Genomic DNA, 18,817 nt, shown 5'->3' with positions numbered 1-18,817 from the left:
AGCAGCGAGATCGCGCAAACGTTGTCGCGCTGCGAGCAGAGCAGCAGCGGGTCATAGCCGATCGGAGTGAAGGGCGCGACGTCGATCGCCGGGAGCTGAATTGGAAAAAAAGGAGAAAAGCCGAAGCGAAGCGCGAAGACAAACATCAGGCCAGAAGCGCAAAAGATTGGCGCACAGGATCGAATGGGAAAGAGGCATCGGGCGGACGAGGCGCGTGCGCGAGCACGAGAGCACGACGGAGGGGTACATGCGCGCGCTCGGGAAGGCCAGGCAGGCAGGCAGGCAGGCAGGCAGGCGAGAGCGAGACGGCTGGAGCGCGCGAGGGTGGAGCCTGAGACGGGGCGCCGGAGCCAATGGCAGGGGGGCAGTGCGCGCATACCGGTAGGCAGGCCAAGCCCCGCGCGCAAGTCGCGCCGGCGACGCATCGCCAGCAGCCTCCGCCGGGGTTATTGAATTAGGCTTATCATTTGATTTTGAGGAGCGTGGCCGGCCGGTTGGTTCGCTCTCACTGTGTGTTTCGCTCGCTCGCTCAGCGCACTGCGACGCCACGACGCGCCTCGGGAGCGAGACAGAGCGAGCGGGAGAGCAATAATTTGATAGCCCCCGCGGAACGCGGAGAGAGAGAGAGAGAGAGAGAGCTTGATCCGATTACTGGGCTTCGGAGCGAGCGCACGCAAAGCCGCGAGAGACCCTCAGCGCGGACGCGAGTCGACGGCGAAGACTGCTGCCGCTCGCCCGCCCGCGCGGGCAACGTCGTCGTCGGACGAGCGCGCGGCCCGCCGACGCCCGCCTTGCCCACCTGCTCCTTGTTTTCGACCTTGCGTGCGCGCGCGCGCGCAAGCACAGTCGCGAGTGACACCGCGCTTCTCCTTTCTGTGATAATTGCTTGGCTGTAAGCTTCCATGGTGTATTTGTGACTGTTTCTGTTGTTGTGCTACGACATGAAGTGTTGACAGTTCGCTATCTTTCGTTGCGCATATATTCATCAGGTGAGTTGCTCCGTGTAGCGTAGTGATCAAGGCAGATGCGAAGCTGTTCGCCGACCGCAGAGCTTAACAAAACAATGTCTATTTCTATTAGCTTTATCGATTACTCGTGCAGGCGTTTTTCCAATACGACTACGTAGCAACATCGTGACTTTCGTCAAACCATAGGAATTCGTTAGATAAACTCAGCATCCAACTTATTCCGAGGGTTAACAGACGCGACAATTTAATATAATAATCGAGAATTTTATAAGTCAATGTTCGATACTTTAGATAATGACAATCGACGAGTTGTTTAAGAATACTCCGGCAATCTGATTGACATGGCAATTTTGACATTATAATCCGATTGGCATTTCTAAAAACTTATCTTCGGTGCTATTGCTTCTCGAATGATGAGTAGTTTATGCTTCCTTAAATGATTCAGTTCAATGGCGAAACGGTGCCACCGTAAGGTAACAATTCTTGATGTCATTCAAAGGACAAGATGAAAGAATAATTTTATATAGTAGGTTTCTAAATTGTCACGAAGACGAACAGATTATCGAAATGATTAAAAATTTACTTGGTGACTAGACATAAGAACACGAACGTTCATTTTTCTTGCGCGAATGTTGAATGTGAACAGCGTACCTATTCCCGTAGATTAACGTAGTCTTACACAAAAGTAACCTTTGATTTTCTCGCGCAAACTGTTATTTGGCCATTCTCCGGAGTTATCAGTAGAAGCAAAGCGTAGCGCCTGACCAAGGAGGCTGCTACCACACTGATCAGAAAACTCTCTCCTTCGGCTGTTCCAGCACACCTCGCAGCCACAAAGCAGCAGCATCGTGCAATTTCAATCAGCATCGACAATGGACTACACATACCTGAACCAAGCGGCGGCGGCGGCGGCGGCCGGTTTCGAGGTGTCGGCCTCGTCGTGCGCGCTGGCAGCCAACGAGATACAGTGCGCGGGTTACCCGGACATGAGCTCGTGCTCGCAGATGAGCCAGGCGGCCTACCGTTACACCGCGGCGCGCTACGGCGCGCCAGGCAACGTGGCGACGAGCAACGCCAACGGCGGCGCGAGCCTGGGCTCTCACCACGCTGCCGCGGGGCATCCGCACGCGCACCACGCGGCCGCCGCCGCCGCCTGCAGCGTCATGGCCGCCCGCGTCGGACAGGACGTCGCCCAGGCGCACAGGCACGCCGCCAGCATCTTCCCCGCGGCTATCAATCTGCAAGGTACGCCGGCACGCATGCTGAGCTATTGTCGGGCGCGCACTTGTCCGCGGGGGTTGTCGCTGGTGCTCTTCCTCCCTCGAGCGACAGAAGGCCGTCGCATATTCGAGTATATGCTTTTAAGCGACGCGGCCGAGATGCAATCGCTCGGCTGGATGAGAATTAGGCATCTTTGCGTGACGGCCCGTCACTTTGAAGTTCTTTTGCGTTGTCGAGCAGATGGACTCAAGGAAGCGCGATGATTTCGGCCCTAATCTGTCGGTTGGAAACGATCGACCGAGCTATTTTTTTTTTTTTTTTTTTTTAAGAGCTTTAATGAATATTTTACAAGTCATTCAAGTTTCAGTATAATAGTTGAGAATGGGAAGACGTTCACGGCAGAAAGATTAACATTACACTCGCGGAGATGGGAAAAGCTCGCGAGCGTCCGACGGCAATCGTCTTGTTCTACTTAAGATTCAACACGTGCTTCCAGACAATATTGAATAAAAGCTTCATCATTATAACAGTAACCGGTTCGATGTGCTATGATTTATGTTCAATTAGTTAGCAATATTTCTCCATATTGGGATCATTAATGTATTATTTATAGTCTCTCGGTAGTTTTTTTAACTTTAATAAAGTTTCGCTGTTAAACAAATGGAGATACAGTGAGATTTTTTTTATACGTATAATTGCAGAGTAAATTAACGACAACATGTGCAACTCCACTTTTTTATTTTTCTTAGTATAAAACGAACCACCGTGTTTTATTTGAAAAGTGACGTTCAATAAAGTTCGTTCTTTTTAAATAATCAATTTAACATAGCGTAAATTATCAAATTTACCTTTACCTCTTTTGACAAGTTGATTAAAGTTTTCTGTCGTTTTACCAGTTTTTCCTTTAATTTTCTACGTTAGCTTAACCAAAAAAGAAAAAGAAAACGTCGCAAAATCTTGAATAAAAAAGAAGCAGAAAAAAAAGAGAAGAACAAGGGGAAAAAAGGAAAAATTAGTCGTGGAAACGAGCCGCCATAAAAAAGCCCAGGCAGTTCGTACTCTCTCTCTCTCTCTCTCTCTCTCTCTCTCTCTCTCTCTCTTTAGTCGAGGCAGGCAGGCAGGCTGGCGTACGACAAGATGGCACTGAAAATCAATGGATGTTCCTGTGCGCAAGGCCGAGCTACGTAGTCTGTGTGTATGTCGCGCGCGCGCCTCAGTCATTGCTATGGTTACGTCCCTCCACTCCCTCCCGCTACTACTCCTCTCTCTCCTCGTTGCAGTTTTATTCTGGAGGAGATAGCAGCACGAGCAGTCGTTTTAATTGATTTCCTGGTGCGGATAATGAGACGCTGATTCCTTTTTTTAGGCGCGGCGCTGCGCCGAGGGGTTGTCGAACGCTCAATGACTAGCGTCAAACATTTAGCTTTTTAACTCGAACGATCGATACGTATATCTCCGTCTGCTTTTTTAATCAACCCCTCAAGCGTTTTATTAACTTTGCCGTATCTCTTTTTAGACGCCGTGCATTCTGCATGGATATCTAAAAGTGTGACTTTGTTTGAGATCGTATCGTGCGCTTTTTATGCGCTGCTTTATTATTTTAACGTGCATCCTTTTTTCGCGTTGTACAGCTCTCCCGGCGATGATTTTATTCTTAAGAAATAAAATGCTTCCCGTTCAATGTGATATTTAAAGCTAATAAATGGAGCAATAACTCTTTTCATTGGGTAGGTGGTTTGTTTTGGTCATGAAACTTTCATTTCCCATTGACAACCAAATCGGAGCTAACGATTCCTGCAATTAACTCGATCCAATCTATAATAAACCATCAATGAAACGTTGAATTATATCATATTTATAGTAAATCCTCAATTGCTTGCGAGCTTGTAAGCCCAAAAATAAATTTCCAAACTGTCAAAATTGAATATTCGTCGTACGTGCACCTGCAGAGAGCGAGAGAGAGAGGACCGAAAGCATATCGCCGGGTTGATCACTTAATCATAGAATTTCCGAGTTTCGATCGCTTCGTGCGACTGAAATAATTCAGGCACTTCCGCCGCGTAGCGGAATCTCTCTCGTGCATGTGTTTGACACGCGCGAGCGACTAATTTATCTCTCGCTCAGAGACCTTAATCGATCGTCCAATTTCCACGTTTTGTTTTCCACGACCGAGTTTTTCCCGTAAAAATTTTATAATTAGCCGCTCAATTATCGCTCTAACTGCAATTAAAGATGCCTTGATTGAATCGACAAGTCGAGCGCGCTGGCAAAGCGATTAGTTATTTGCATCTTTTTTATCGGATTATCCATGGAACTTTATCGCGCGAGCAAGAGTACAATTTCATGCAAATTGAGTTTGTTCTGACTGCTTGACACTTGCACTTCTATTGAATTAGATATTGACCAAAACTCGATTGTATGGCTCAGTTTGTAATAATGAAATTCAACAGTGTTACTTTAAGAAGTTCGAAAACTAATGTTCGGTTACTGGTGTCTCGAACACACCTTGCCTATGAGAACAGGAATGAGTGGGTCGGGTGATTTATCATGCACACGCAGCTGTTAGTAATTTGATTTATAAGTATAGTATTTCGCACGAACAAATAACAAGTGCATCAGCTTTCGACATGAATAGTTTCAAACAGTAGTTTCCAAATCTTGACGTGTGTTTGAATATTAGTAATACATACCAGACAGAATTGCTGCGGGTACATTTCAGTCTCTTTCATTTTTTCTCACTATCTTTACTTTAAAAATAATTTGCTGCTGAGGTTGTTCGAAAGAACATTCCGTTGCTCGACGCGAGCAAGAGTTATCAATTGCCAGAAGATCAATGTTGTGTGCTGGACGTTGCAGGTGGTCTAGGTTACAAAGCATACGGCTGCCACGACGGTCTGGCGGAGAAGCGCAAGCAGCGTCGGATACGAACGACCTTCACGTCGGCCCAATTGAAGGAGCTCGAGCGTGCCTTTCAGGAGACCCACTATCCGGACATCTACACAAGGGAGGAGATAGCAATGAAGATTGATCTGACGGAAGCCAGGGTCCAGGTGAGTCTCTCTCTCTCTCTCTCTCTCTCTCTCTCTCTCTCTCTCTCTTTCTCTGTTCCTTCTGTATCGTTTGGCTTCCTTCATTATTCACTTCGACGCATGGCTCCCATCAAATATTCAACCATTCCAGCGCCTATATATATATATCGCAAAAGTAAATCTCGCGGGGACCCCAGCAACTTCGCTGCCATTTTTTCTTGTTTCTCTTTGATCTCGAGCGGTTAAGAAAAACTACACATATGTTTTGGTGGGTGATTCGCTGAGAAAGATAATCTCGACTGAATTGCTTTGTTTACGTTTGTGTGTGTGTGTGTATGTGTGTCGAATGAAAATCAACTGATCTCTTGTACGACGAAAGGAAAATTATGTTTTACAGGAAATGACAAAGCAACAGCTATCACTTTGAGGTTGCATTTGCTAGAAATAATATTATTAACAATTTTAGAAAACTGTCTAATGTATCGTTTGTTATAACTCTAAACTATCTCGATATTTCAATTCGATACTAATGATAGTTATGACGAAAATTCTACTATGGTAGCGCGAGCTGCCATTCAATATCCTCGAGTCGTATCTTGAAGTTTCGTAAATCAATTTGAAACATACTTGTCTCACGGAAATTGGTCGATAAATTAATCTTTTTAGGAATAATCGGATCTTTATCGGCCTTGATAATATTTAAAGTAATTTAATATCCATTTAACTTACTTTAAAAATGATTTTAATTACGGGAAAGCGTTTCTATCAAACAATAAATAAACACCAAAATAAACGACAAACTCAAACAAAAAAAGTGGCTTTTTCACCCTAAAAGCTTCTCTAGACAAGATAAAACCTTCGAAACAGCGCGTAGCCTCGAGAAAACCCATCAAACAAGTTTTCTCGCACTCCAGCGAGACAAAAAAGAGTCAGACAGCCCGAGCGTGTTTCTAAGTGCTACCGTGTAGAAAAAAACAACATGTTCATGAAGAATGGTCGGGAAAGACGTTTGAGGAGAAAGAGCGAGCGAACGAGCGAGTCGCCTTTGGTAATCGAGTTAGGCGCGCTACGTCGGAGTTTGCACCTGTGTGCGGGAGAGAGAGAGAGAGAGAGAACGCGTAGTCCGACGCTTGATGGATTACACGCTCTCGGCCTCCTGACGGATCATCGCGCCTCGATCGAGACCTGTGTGTACCGAAAGAGCACGCAAAAAAGACGCGAGCATTTTTTTCCCGATGCTCGTTGCTTCGAGAGGCTTATGTCTTGGAGGTGCCGCTTTTCAATCAATCAGTGTTTCAAATTGCAGCACTATATGTCGATCAGAGGCACTATCAAAGTATCCAATATTCGGTAATAATTTATTGCGACCTTCACTTTCATAACATCAAGAATTTCACACTCGTGTGATTATTATTCTAGGAAAATATGATAGGACGTATTCATTGTCTGAAGTAAAAGTGATTCTCATCGTGTGATAATTCTGATATATATTATCGAAGAAAAATAATTCTCAAACTTTAATGTTAAAATTAATTATTTTCGAAAAAATAAATCTCGTTATCAGAATTAGGAAAATTCATGGTCAATCCATTAATACAAGGACTAAAGCATAGCTCAGAGCTGCTCGGGCAATCTTGAAGTAATAACAATCATGCAGTTCGACGGTGATTGTGCCATGATTGCACCTCGCATCTTCGGTATAATTTCGAATAGGGGCCTCCTTTAATTTCCAAGCACCTCTAATTGCTGGTAATACGCGTCGTGCACTCACGACATAACGCCATGCTAAAACCAGCCAAGCTGCTACAAGACCATTGTGCCTGCTGTCAGAATAAATTTTCATGGCTAATTAGACTTCTTCGTTGACAATTATATCATCAATGGGACTTGTAATGGATAAAATGTCGAAGTATGCTTTGGCTTTCGAAATTGTTGAGACATCAGTGGCATTTTGCAACGACAGTGTTTTTATCTAAAGCTTATAGGAATATTTTAGGAATATGCGCTTTCGAATCAGTTGAACTGTTCCCAAGATATGTCCGAACTCATATACGTGAAAACATTCAGGTGAAATACGGAACTTCCTTTTTTTTAAAGTCAGCAAAAAATCAAATGTTACTTTTTTCCATCTACGAATACTACATGCTATATACTCTTTGTAATGAAGTATGCTATTCGTTCAGGAAAACTGTTATAAGAAATACAGAATAAATTCTAACTCTCGGGAGAAAATAAAAGCAGAGCAGCAATCTGAAGGCTCGTGGCATATTCAGGAGTAAAACTGCTTTATAGATACAAGCGGGGCGGCTAATAAAATTATCGTTTTGAATGGAAACGGACGTCTATGTAGTGGAACACCTAGGATGCGTTAATGATGCAAATCGCTCTCTAACTATATACACACAGGAGAGAAATAGAGAGAGAGAGAGAGAGGACACTTCCGTCGAGACGGCTAATCACGTTTATATAGATAGCTGTAAGCCTTTGCGCTTTGATAATTCACGAGTCGATCCATTCATTCCTATCAGAACGTTCATTGTACTCTCTCGTTCTCTCTCTCTTTGGCTTGTGAGATATTAATGGAGCTCGTTAGGACGAGTAGCGCCTCTGTCTCCGACGGGAGTGAGTAAGTAAATAACACTTACTTTTACTTAGTGCCCATTGATTTGTAGTTTTTCTCTGTCTCTGTCTCTCTCTCTCTCTCTCTCTCTCTCTCTCTCTCTCTCTCTCTCTCTCTTTCTTTCTCTGTTCGACAAACTTTGTTTCGAAGAGACAACGCTGGATTTACTTACGCATTTGCTGATTAACAGCTACTTTCCTCTTTCCTTGCTGCTAATGGATTAATTCCGTTAAGGTGTTTGTGCTCATGTGGGCATTTGCTTTAGATGTGATTCGATTTTATCTGTACAACAACATTTTCCTTCGAGACGAGCAGTCGATGTTCTTTGCACATTCTGACATTCGACCCAACGCGGAAAAAATATTCGGAATGTCAAATTCGCGGTCGCCTCGGACGCTTGATTTTGAAAATGCATAAAGGCTGAGAAAACAGCTCTTTAGAAATAGCATTGTCGGAACGCGAATGTTTGCCGCCGCGAATTCTTTTTGACGCAGGCGCATGAATAATTGAACGATGACACTGTGTGCCGGGGCGCCACGGAGGACGACGAATTTTCCGGAATACCGTCAGAGTCGCAGACGCGCGATGCCTTTTGGCCTCTCTTCTCTCACTTTTACCGTGTCTTGTTATACGCGCGCGCGATTTTATCCCGGAGCGCGCATGAAACATTCATGAGAAAGACGAATAGACTCGCGCGCACCGCCCGCCAAGACGTGCTCTCGCACCCCGGCAGATTTTTCTCCTCTGTTTTTAAGCGCGGAAATCAGCCGCCGAGCAGAGGTGAATTCTCCCGCGAGGACGACCGCGTCGCTCTCCGCGCGCCGAGGGCCTTCATTATTAACTATATCAGCAAAAGTTACGCGCGAATCGGACAGATCGGATCGGAATTTTTGCATTCGCGTTTCGGCCACACCGATCGTTCGTCTTTTCAAGCTATCGAGGACCGTCGAGCTTGACGAACGGGCATAAGAGCGAACGTTTCGAATTTACGTCGTTAAACGCGATATTAACGTCGAAATCGGAATAACGCGTTCTCTGCCAGAAATAAAGAATAAATGTCGCAACGGCGCAAATTTACGAGAATAAGCGGAAACGTCGGATCGTCGGTCGCTCCAGCGTGAAATATAAAGCATCGCGACTACGGACCATGAGACCCGACGCTGCAATATCAAATCATTTGCAGGCAATCCAAAAAAAAAAAGAGAAAAAAAATCACATACGCGCGCGCCGGGAATTTTTCGCGTGACGGCGCACGCGGAAAAAGCGTTCATCAGACCGTCGCTCAATGATTCAAGCAGCGCTCGAGTAATGACGTTAATACGCGCAACGCGTAGTTGTGTTTTTTTTTTCCTTTTCTTGCTTTTTATTGACCTCGCGCGTGCGCGCTCGAGCGCAATTACAACGCTGGCACGCAAATTATGTTGCAACTCTGCTTTATGTTCCTGGCCGTGCGATCGCTTGATTTTTCGCCGGCTGACAAATGTTTGGTCGTTATGACGGGGCAAAGATCGCTACCCTCCCTCGTAATTTGTGCGCGCGCGAAAAAGCATCGCGGTGCGGCTCAACGCGAAGTGCTTCGGCGATAAAATTGCAGGTGGCAGGCTTCGGGATTTCCCTGATTTGCAATGACCAATCAACAAGGTTAGAGTCGGAAAGACGCTGGACCGACGCGGGAGAGGAAAAGGCGAGGCGGCGCGCAGATAGGAAGAGCCGAAGCTGGAGTTGGCGTTGGAAAACGAAGTGGAGAGCCGGCGGTCGGTTAGAGCGTCAAGCCCCATGATAATAAAGGCTCCGGGAGTCGTCGCTCGGGCGATTAATTATCCAAGCGCTTGCGGTCAGTACTCGCGACCGCCATTTCGCTGCTTTCGCCCATTTTCTCCCTTCCTCTCCTCTCGCACGCGATTCGCCGCCTCGAGTCTCCCGGAGACTCAGCTCCCCCTTCGCCGCTCTCTATCTCTCGAGCTCGCGGCCGCGCACGCCGCCTCTGCGGCTCGTTCCTTCTCCCTCCCTTCGCTCCCAGAAGCTGCGCCTCGCAATCCTCCTCCAGGCCAGCAACTTTTATTATTTTTGACGCTCGCGTTTAATTTTAGCCCGCGTCGCTCTGCCTTTTTATTCACAACTTTTATGTAGCTAGGGTAGTTTTCAGCCTTTAGACTTTTAATAATAATCACTTTGCCAGGATGTTGCCGCTTTATTCCCTGTATAAATGCGTTTTATGAAAGCTACATGGCTATATTATTAGGTTGGAGAGGCAGATAGAGTAAAATAATAAAGGCGCTGGCTAATTTTATTCTAATATAAGTGAAATTTTACCGACGGGTACTTGTTCTTCCCCATAAGCCTAACGATATATGCAACGCTTGTAATTGTACAGTGCTCAGAAACATGCAATGTGGGTATTTCGAAGTAACGTTTATTTTCTCACTTTTGATCATCATTGACTCGTTTCGTGGATATTCGTATGAGAATTACTCGTAAATATAATTTTTTGTGACTTTAACATACTTTGATAACGATAAGTAACATTCTTGAGATATAATTCCTCGGCTGTTGATCGATAAGTAACTCGCGCAACGTGAGCAAAGCACAAGCTTTCACGAATTTTTCGTAACTAAAAGATGGCATCAAGGCGAAGTGAAGTGAATAGCAGCAGAGTCTCGCTAGTAAAGAGCGCCCTATTTCACTTCAGCCTGTTTTTCCCCGGCATCGATTTTCAAAGAGTTTTCAGAAAGGTCTATGGTTTAAAAATTTCAAAGCTTTTCAAGGGGTCAACGCATTTTGTCTGCTTCTTTCATTGTCAGCAAATAGTTTGGCGTCGTGAAAGTTGAGCAACCGTAAACACTACCACGAGCAGTATACTTTATTCGCTCTAGCCGCGCGGTGAATTGACATTCACCGCGCGGCTAGAGCGAATAAAGTAAAGGTGGATATTCACCGGACTAAAAACTGGAATATCTTTAATTAACGATCGCCAATTAACTCAGCATCCAAGTGCGAATTAATCAAAAGGCGCGCGCAGTATATAACCAGCAGCTATCCAATCAAGAATATATTCATTTGGAGGGCCGTCAGCGGAAAATAGGTAGCCGCCATACTCTGGCAAATTGAATTTAGCAATGATAGTCGTCGAAAGCGTGCGCCCGCGACTGTAATTTATGCGCGCGGGTGTCGTATATAGAGAGCGTTCTCTCTCGCGCGGCGCTCGATCTCCGGATTATTAATTTCGCGTTCGCGGGCGAGCAGCCGCTCTCTCGAGTGATTCCTCCGGTTACAACATCGCAACTATAAATCAGCGTCTTGCGCATAAATCAAGCGAACGAACGATCTCTCTCTCTCTCTCTCTCTCTCTCTCTCTCTCTCTCTCGCGCGCGCGCGCACCCCCGCCCTCGTGTATCTCCGCGGCCCCTTGTTTTCTGGTTCGTGCATAATCTGCGCGCGCGAGCGCTCTCGCAGCGGGATCCGAATGGCGCAGTAGGTGTACGCGGCCTGCTCAAAGCCCCGCGCTTTGCATTTATTGCCGTCTCTGTTCGATTTCCCTTCTTACCCGATTGTTACACAAATGCCACGGGCGACACTTGTGAGCGCGACATATGACGCACGTGAATTTAATGCACTTGTGTTTTGCATTTGTATCCGAGTCGAGTCTATTGTCGGACCTGTTTCACCGGGTATTTCCGCATTTTTCTCTTTGTACTTCACTGCTGCACAATTATAGGGCGGCATATTGGCTTCAGAGACGAGAAAATCAGCAATCGCTGCCTCGTTTGGTACAACTTCAATTTCCCTGCAAACCAGCGTAAATTTCATAGTAGATTGTCGCATTGAGTTCCAACCAAGATTTCGATGTTTAACCGATACCTGAAACCAATTTCGAAAGCAACATATTCGAAAGCAACGCGTGAAGCAATCGCGGAAAGACGTCGAGAGGTGAGAAGAACCGAAGAAAGAAAAGCCAAAGGACAAGCCGAAGTAACGCCGCTAATTCCCCAAACAATCGCACTTTGGTCGCGCGCTGCCGTGTCAACAGGCGTGCACGGAGCAAGAGAGCGGCCGCCGGGAGCAGAGAGCGCGCAGGCTAATGGAATTGTAATTCGCGCGATCGTCCATTATAGAGGGGTGGAGCTGCCGAGCGCTTGCTTGCTTGTCAATGGGATATGGTCACGTGGCGCAGGCAGGCCGGCTGCGGTGTCTCCTCGATTCACTCCCGGGCCATGTGCTTCTTCGTCTCTGCGGCTCTGGCTTGCCTTTCGATTCTTTGATCCCGACTGCTTGTTCAATTACTGGCTGCCGCGTACCGAACGGCCGTGGCGAGATTTTTACGACTGCGGCTGGCGCGCCGACCCCGTTACTCCTAAGTGAATTAGATTGGATGAGAAGTTTATTGCGAGCCTGCCTCGCCTCCTCTTCTTGCTACGGATAGATTGGAATCAAGGCGCCAAATGATTCACGGTGCTCGTGCCTGGCCCCGCCGACGAGCGATCGCGACAAAATCCAAGGCACTCCGCGTGTAGCGACTGTCGGTATGCGTTCGACGACGTGGCGAACCCCGTGTAAACGGACACGAACGCAGCCGACGTAGAACGCGAGGGAAAGGAAAAAAAAATTAATTCGTACCCTCTGTCGAGGAATAATCACTCGAGCAAACATAAAAGACAAGCCCGCGCGCGCGAGAGAAAAAGAAAGTTTCCTGCCTCTGCTACGCGGCAACTGGAAAAGCCGCTCGCTCGGAGGGTCGCCGCGTCGACCGTGGCAGTTGCTGCGTGCGCTGGCGACAATTTCCCTTTCCCCTTGGGATCCTCCGGCTCTCTCGACTAAAAGCTACAGCAGCGCCAGCCGCGGGACAAATGAGGGCAGCCGCAGATGGAAAAACAGAGAGGCAAGGGAGGGAAAGGGCTGAAAAAATATCGCGCCGAGCTGCTGGAAAATAACGCTAATAACGCGCCGCCGCGCGGCAGCGTTAATTTTCGCGCGCTCGCGAGTTTCATTTTCCCCGGCGAACGCGCGCGCGTGTGTGCGGGAGAGCTTTAATTGGAGGGCGTAGGTGAGAGGTAGTATGATTTTATGGAAATGTTCAGAGGCGATAGCGAGCGAGCAGCAGCAGCTACCCACGGCTTCGTTTGGGATAATGAAGCCCGGGGATTATTTTTTTTTCTTCTTCTTTCGCTTTCCCTTTAACGAATGTGCGCGTGCCTTCCGACAGGGCTGATTAAAAATATTTTCAATTCCGAGCTGTTATTTGTATTCTTACGGTGAAGTGGTTCAACGCGGATTGTTTCTCTGTGATTCAGCTGTGCATTTTACACAGGCGAAATATCATTTCACCGGGTACGCTACGCCATTAGAACGAGCGAAGAATGACGTTTATGCAAAAATATTTATTCGTCATTTTTATTTGAGCACGTCATCTTCACTTTTATTTAATTGTATATGCTCGATGTCGTGCAATCGTCTAAGCGCACGTAGCAAGTTACGGCTGTCCGATCTCTAATATTCGCGTATCGCGGATTGATCTAATTGCCTATTGAATCATAACAGTCGTCAAGGAAGATAAAAGAAAAGGTATCAGGGCGCCACAGTAGGCTGTGATCAAATAGAGCCGGTCAATAAAGCAATCGAGTCTAGCGTGGGAGCGAGAGAGAGAGAGAGAGAGAGAGAGAGAGAAAAGAGGAAGCTCTGGGTCGTGGCAATCGAGTTGGACACGGCTGCGTTGAGACAAACAAGCCGTGTATACACGAACCCTCAAAGGAACACAGTGAGAGAGAGAGAGAGAGAGAGAGACATGCCAGGCAGCAAAGTGCGCAGCCACACATACATAGGCACGCGCGGATGCTATAGGTACAGCGTTAATCGTCCCGCGGAAATTCAGTCGTCCCCTCGGGACGTCAAGTGCCGCGCGAAGGGTGCTGCCGCCACCATGAAAATGGGATAAACATTCTCTCTATCTCTCTCTCCGCGCCAGCGGCAATCGAGAGAGGGGACGCCACCGAGAGGATGATGGCTAAATTGTCGAGTGGGATAAAACTGAATTTTCGCGTTGAATTAGTTTTGAATGCGATCGTAATTGTATTTGTTAGTGTGAACGCGCAACAGACTAACGCCGTTTCGGCGGCTATTGATACCGCGCTGCTTCATACGATTTACACGCAATGGATACGCTTTTGACCGTTTGTATCTTTGCTTTTTCGCCAGACCACTTTGTTGCGGACAACTTTTTTATAACACGGATGCTTGTTGCTACGTTAACGATCATAAAATTAATGCTTTTCGCGTTGTTACAATTATGCTTTCGAAATCGTAACATAAAGTGTGCAGTAACTTTTAGTTGTTAATCATATAACGAACTGTCGAGGCCAGTTGAATAACATTAAATTCAATTCAATACTTCTTTTCCTCGGAAAGATCGGATAAAGAACAAAGAGCCCTTAATTTTTGAAACGCTTGCGCAAAGTTTGCACAGTAATTTTGAATATTCTGACATATTACAATTAATGAGCATGTGAATAACTCGTTTTCGTTAAGTTGGTCGTTGGAGCTGTAAACAATGTGAGAATAAGAGCATCCAAACAAAAAAAAAGGCAGGTTGAAAATGAAAGAAAAGCGCATGAGTAAGGAAGACCAAGGAAAAGCAAACATCGCGCGAAAAACAGACAGCGAGAGCGGCAGTCAAGTCGTGCAAATAGAATTAAAGCTCTCGCGCGCAGCAGACCAGAGAGGCAGTGTAAGGGAAGCGTATATACACAGGGGGCCCATGTTCTCTCTCCCCGCCCTTCGTCCTTGTCTCTCTTGCGCTTGCGCGCGTAATTGCGCTCTATGTAGATCCACTTACAGTGATTAAAAACTGTCCTGCTGAGCATCATCTCTCTTCCTCTCTCTCTCTCTCTCTCGGCGCAAGCGCGACCTAGGGGGATGATTCTCGCGCGTTGCAATTTTGCCTTGCGAGCTCAGGGGAGTGGGCCGCGATTGCAGACGTACGCCGATAAGGAGATTGTAATTATACTCGCGCCTGCGCCACCGCCGACGACGGTGCCCAGGCAGCTTTGCGCCACTTCTGCGCGTTGCTGCTCTTTCCCGAATTCTTTCAAAGTTAGTTTCTTCTTCTTCTTTCTTCTGGCTGTATGTATTCTCCTGCTAATTGGATTGGATTTTTTAATGGGCCACTTTGTGTAATTACATTGATAGCCAATTTATTGGCTCGCTTCGTTTAAGGCTGCAGAATCATTGAAATGAAACGGACTTCTTTGTTTTTCCAAAGATATACTATTATCTGAGATTAGCGGGAAATGACATTTTCTTTATTTCACGCTGAATTCAGACAGAAAAATTCCTCTCGATGAACATGTAATATCTGATCGTTCAATTAAATTTAATCAACTTGATGTTGACCTGATCTGAAAACAATAATGCAGCGGACACAACTACATGATTTCTCTCGACCAGAATCTCTTGTAATACTCGAATTCAAGCTAAAAAGAACAAGGCACGATGTGAACAACGGCTGAATTTCCAATCTGGAAAGCTGGAATCAGCGAGAAAACGGGTTGTCGTCGCAAAGGAAACAGCAGCGGGCAATTAATCCGACGAAAAGACTCGCTCGGTCGCGTCCGAGCTTTGCAATCGTCTCAATTGGTCCAAAGTCGCCGCTTAATTGGATTGCTGTCGCGCGCTCGCGCTTCGCCATTGAAGTCAGCCAATTTGTTAATTGCACCGCCCTCGCCGTTCTAGGTCACAAGGGCCGCCGACGCTCTTCCACTTTTCTCTTGCTCTCTCTCTCTCTCTCTCTCTCTCTCTCTCTCTCTTCGTCTGCTTGCAACGTCTGTTTTTACAAAATTTTCGCCAAAACTTTGGCCAACTTGCAAAAGTGATTTTAAGGCTAATTGGATGGATTGATTGGTACAAAGGCCACTTCTTCTCCGTGTCATTGTGTAGCTTTTGAAATGTCATTGTTAATGGCTTTCGAAATAAAATTTTTTTTAACTGATTCGTGACATGACGTTGCCACAGTGGTAAGCAAACAAACGATCTTCCAATCTTGGAGAAGCGCGAGCGAGCAGTAATGGGGCACGCTGCAACGAGCGACGATGGTGAACGGTCCCTTAGCGAGCGGCGTGACGTGGCTGACCCGAGGGTCGTTTGCTACCTGTCCGGTTTCACGGACGCTGTTGAATAGTTCTGATTTAGAAAGGCGCTCTAATATCTGTAAGATCTCTTCGTTGAGTGGTACTTGATGCGGATCGTGAAACCGTAGCAGGCAGCAGACGAGGCTCGACGAAACGGTCGACGAAAAACAAATCGAAAATTGGTGGCCGGGAACGTCACGCGCGACGGTTCGCAATCAGTCGCAGAAAGCCGGAGCAAGGCAGGTCCGCGTCAACTCCCACAGCGATCGCTCGCTGCTGGGCAAACTAAGGCTCGTTAATCATTGAGGCGCGAAAGTCACACTTGCCAGCGAGCGCACGGCGCACGCGTATACACTTATGAATAATGCCGTGGCCCCGGCGTACGTGCACGCGTGCGTTACTGCACGTCGCACACCTCAATCGAATTACACACTTATGTAGCGAGCAGATGTAGCCTTCCTACTCCTACGCATAGCTCCATTACAAAGTAACGCCCTTGTCACCTCCCAACGCCGACGCGGGAGAGTTCGCTGAATATTAAGCCGCGCGTATGCTTGTTTAGCGGCTCGGATCGACGTTCGTCGCGCTGCTGCGCGGCTAATTTGCCATTGAGTTTTCCACTCGAATTTCCGATCTTCGTCGTCTCGCTTGCTTTCGGATTCACCTTGGTTCGCGATGCCGTTTCGATTTGTCGTTTTGTCGCGTGACGGATCGCGGTGACGTTTAACCGATAGAACGTAGCACCTCGCAAATTGGACGTGTCGTTTTGGCTTTTTTCCTCGTCGACTGCTTCGCCCGTCCGATGAAAATCAATGCTCCGAATTACTACGAATCGTCTCCGCCAGGATGGTTATGGCGAAGAATCGGGTAACAACACTGATGACCAGGCACGAAAGCGAGAGACAGAGGATTTCCCGCGGAGACGTAGTATATGTACGGAAACGAGATTACGGAGGGCGCGCAAAATCAAACAACATGTGTGCTGCAGCGCAAGCGGGATAGAGGAGAAAAGGCAACGAATCACGGCCGAAAGCTCGTGGTCGAGTAAACAGCGCAAGGAAAATCGCCGGACCGCCCTGGAATTTCTAATGAGTGGAATCGGCCGAGGCATACCGATAAGCCTTGCCGTGTGTGCAAGCACCGCATCGCCCGGCGGCTTTTTTCCCCTCTTGCTCTTGATTACCTTTCGCATTTCTCCGCCTTGCTTGCATTCGTTCCGCTCGCTCGCCGCCTTCATATTGTTCCGCCTTACTTCACGCTGGCGCGCGCGCTTTATGGCCCTGCTGCTGCAATTACGTAACGCCGTTAGTTCCATCTTTAAAAACACAATGGCACGTCCAAATCCAACATTGGCGTTATCTGATATGCGAAATTGGGTAAGTTCCGATATCCCAAAGGAATTTCAGACGGTCAGATAGTTTTGAGGGGAATGTCAATTTCCTTTTTTTTTAATCACTTCCAAGACAAATCAAAAATGAAATTATATCGACTAATTTACAAATAATTTTAAAAAATATCAAAATTCTGTTTGAAAACAACGTTAAGCTAGATTATTATAGCTGTAATAAGCTAGAATATATATTTATATATGTGCACCTGCCATTGCTAAGAGTGAATTTTTCCGTGAGCCTATCGAATTTCTTGCTGCGCCGATGAACATTGTCCGCGACTTCGGTAATATGCTGTTGGACTAAACAGAATATTAGTGTCGATCTATAAAATAAAGTGTCTTCTTTTTTCACAGTGAATGAATATTTATCTGTACCTTCTTGACCAATTTGACTTCATAGTTCAGATGCTCATGCTTAAAGTAATTAACAGTTGCTCTGTACTGTCTTCAACAGTTAGGTTTCCATTGCAAGTTTCACTTACGCTATTGAGGTACTGAGCCATGACTTGGATGCCTCCTACAGAATATTTATGTTATTCATATTCACTCCTTCAGCTCTTCCTAATTTGGTGCTTTGATGACTTTCTAATTGAGTGCTTTGATAGGGTTTTGAATTTGTGTATTGTACAAACGTGACCATTTGTGTAGATTATAAGAGTTAATTAACAGAGTTCATAGGATATTGCTTTCTGCTCCTCGCTGATTTTTAGGAGGAAAATATAATTTCAAATTCTAAAATGAGGCGCACTGTTAGAATAATACAGATGAGTTATTAATGCCATGTCACAGCAGCTTTTAAAAAATTAATCCTTCCACGAGGTATTGACAGCATTGTTGCAGACAGTATTATCCGCTGCACACTCTCCATTTAGCGTAGTCGTCAACAACGCACAATGCTGTCTGCAATGATGTTGTCAATGCCCCGGGGAAGATGGGAAAGGATTAAGTTTTTAAAACCTGTTGCGACTACCCATTTTAAGTACTCACGGTGCTCTAATTTATTGACTGATTCGACCGTGGGAACGACTGGAATCGCAACAATGCTTGATAGCTAAGTAGCAATCACTGGTATTACATTTTTATTAATTATTTAATAAATGTTGCATCCTGAGTATGATTTTATCATGAGGACTGATCTCGCATTGAACGTGGAATTGATTTCACTTATTATATCCACTCGGCAGTTAAATCAGATCGAGTATCGAACCACTTTCAAGATTGAATTTTTCTTCTAAAAATCGGCGATACGCAAACATAGCTTATGAATTGTTCGCTAATCGAGAGACGCGCAATCGATTGTACAAATTATCTTACACAAAGGTGAAAAAATTGAAATTTGAGGAATGACCTCCGTGACCCTTAAAACTTGCTGCCTTGAATTTTTTTCCTTAAAATGCAAAATCTTGTCGGACGAATAAATGATGATAAAGATTTTATTAATTAACTTAGGGGAGTTACTCATAACTCAAACA

The 18,817-nt window shown here is 46.0% G+C and overlaps 1 protein-coding gene across 1 annotated transcript in view; it reads left to right on the top strand.

Moving 5' to 3' along the window:
* The first annotated feature begins 498 nt into the window (after positions 1 to 498).
* The window catches only part of LOC131671603 (paired mesoderm homeobox protein 2A-like), a 25,263-nt gene continuing 6,944 nt past the window's right edge, over positions 499 to 18,817 (top strand). The window contains exons 1-3 of the mRNA XM_058948150.1: positions 499 to 989; positions 1,787 to 2,213; positions 5,046 to 5,239. Coding sequence (XP_058804133.1) covers positions 1,841 to 2,213; positions 5,046 to 5,239 — 567 coding nt within the window. The 5' untranslated portion in view covers positions 499 to 989; positions 1,787 to 1,840. The remainder of the gene's footprint in view (positions 990 to 1,786; positions 2,214 to 5,045; positions 5,240 to 18,817) is intronic.

The sequence above is a fragment of the Phymastichus coffea genome, unplaced genomic scaffold (genome assembly GCF_024137745.1).
Source record: "Phymastichus coffea isolate CEN01 unplaced genomic scaffold, Cenicafe_Pcof_1.1 PCOF00129, whole genome shotgun sequence".
NCBI classification, from domain to species: domain Eukaryota; kingdom Metazoa; phylum Arthropoda; class Insecta; order Hymenoptera; family Eulophidae; genus Phymastichus; species Phymastichus coffea.
This window is presented reverse-complemented; position numbering and strand designations above follow the sequence as displayed.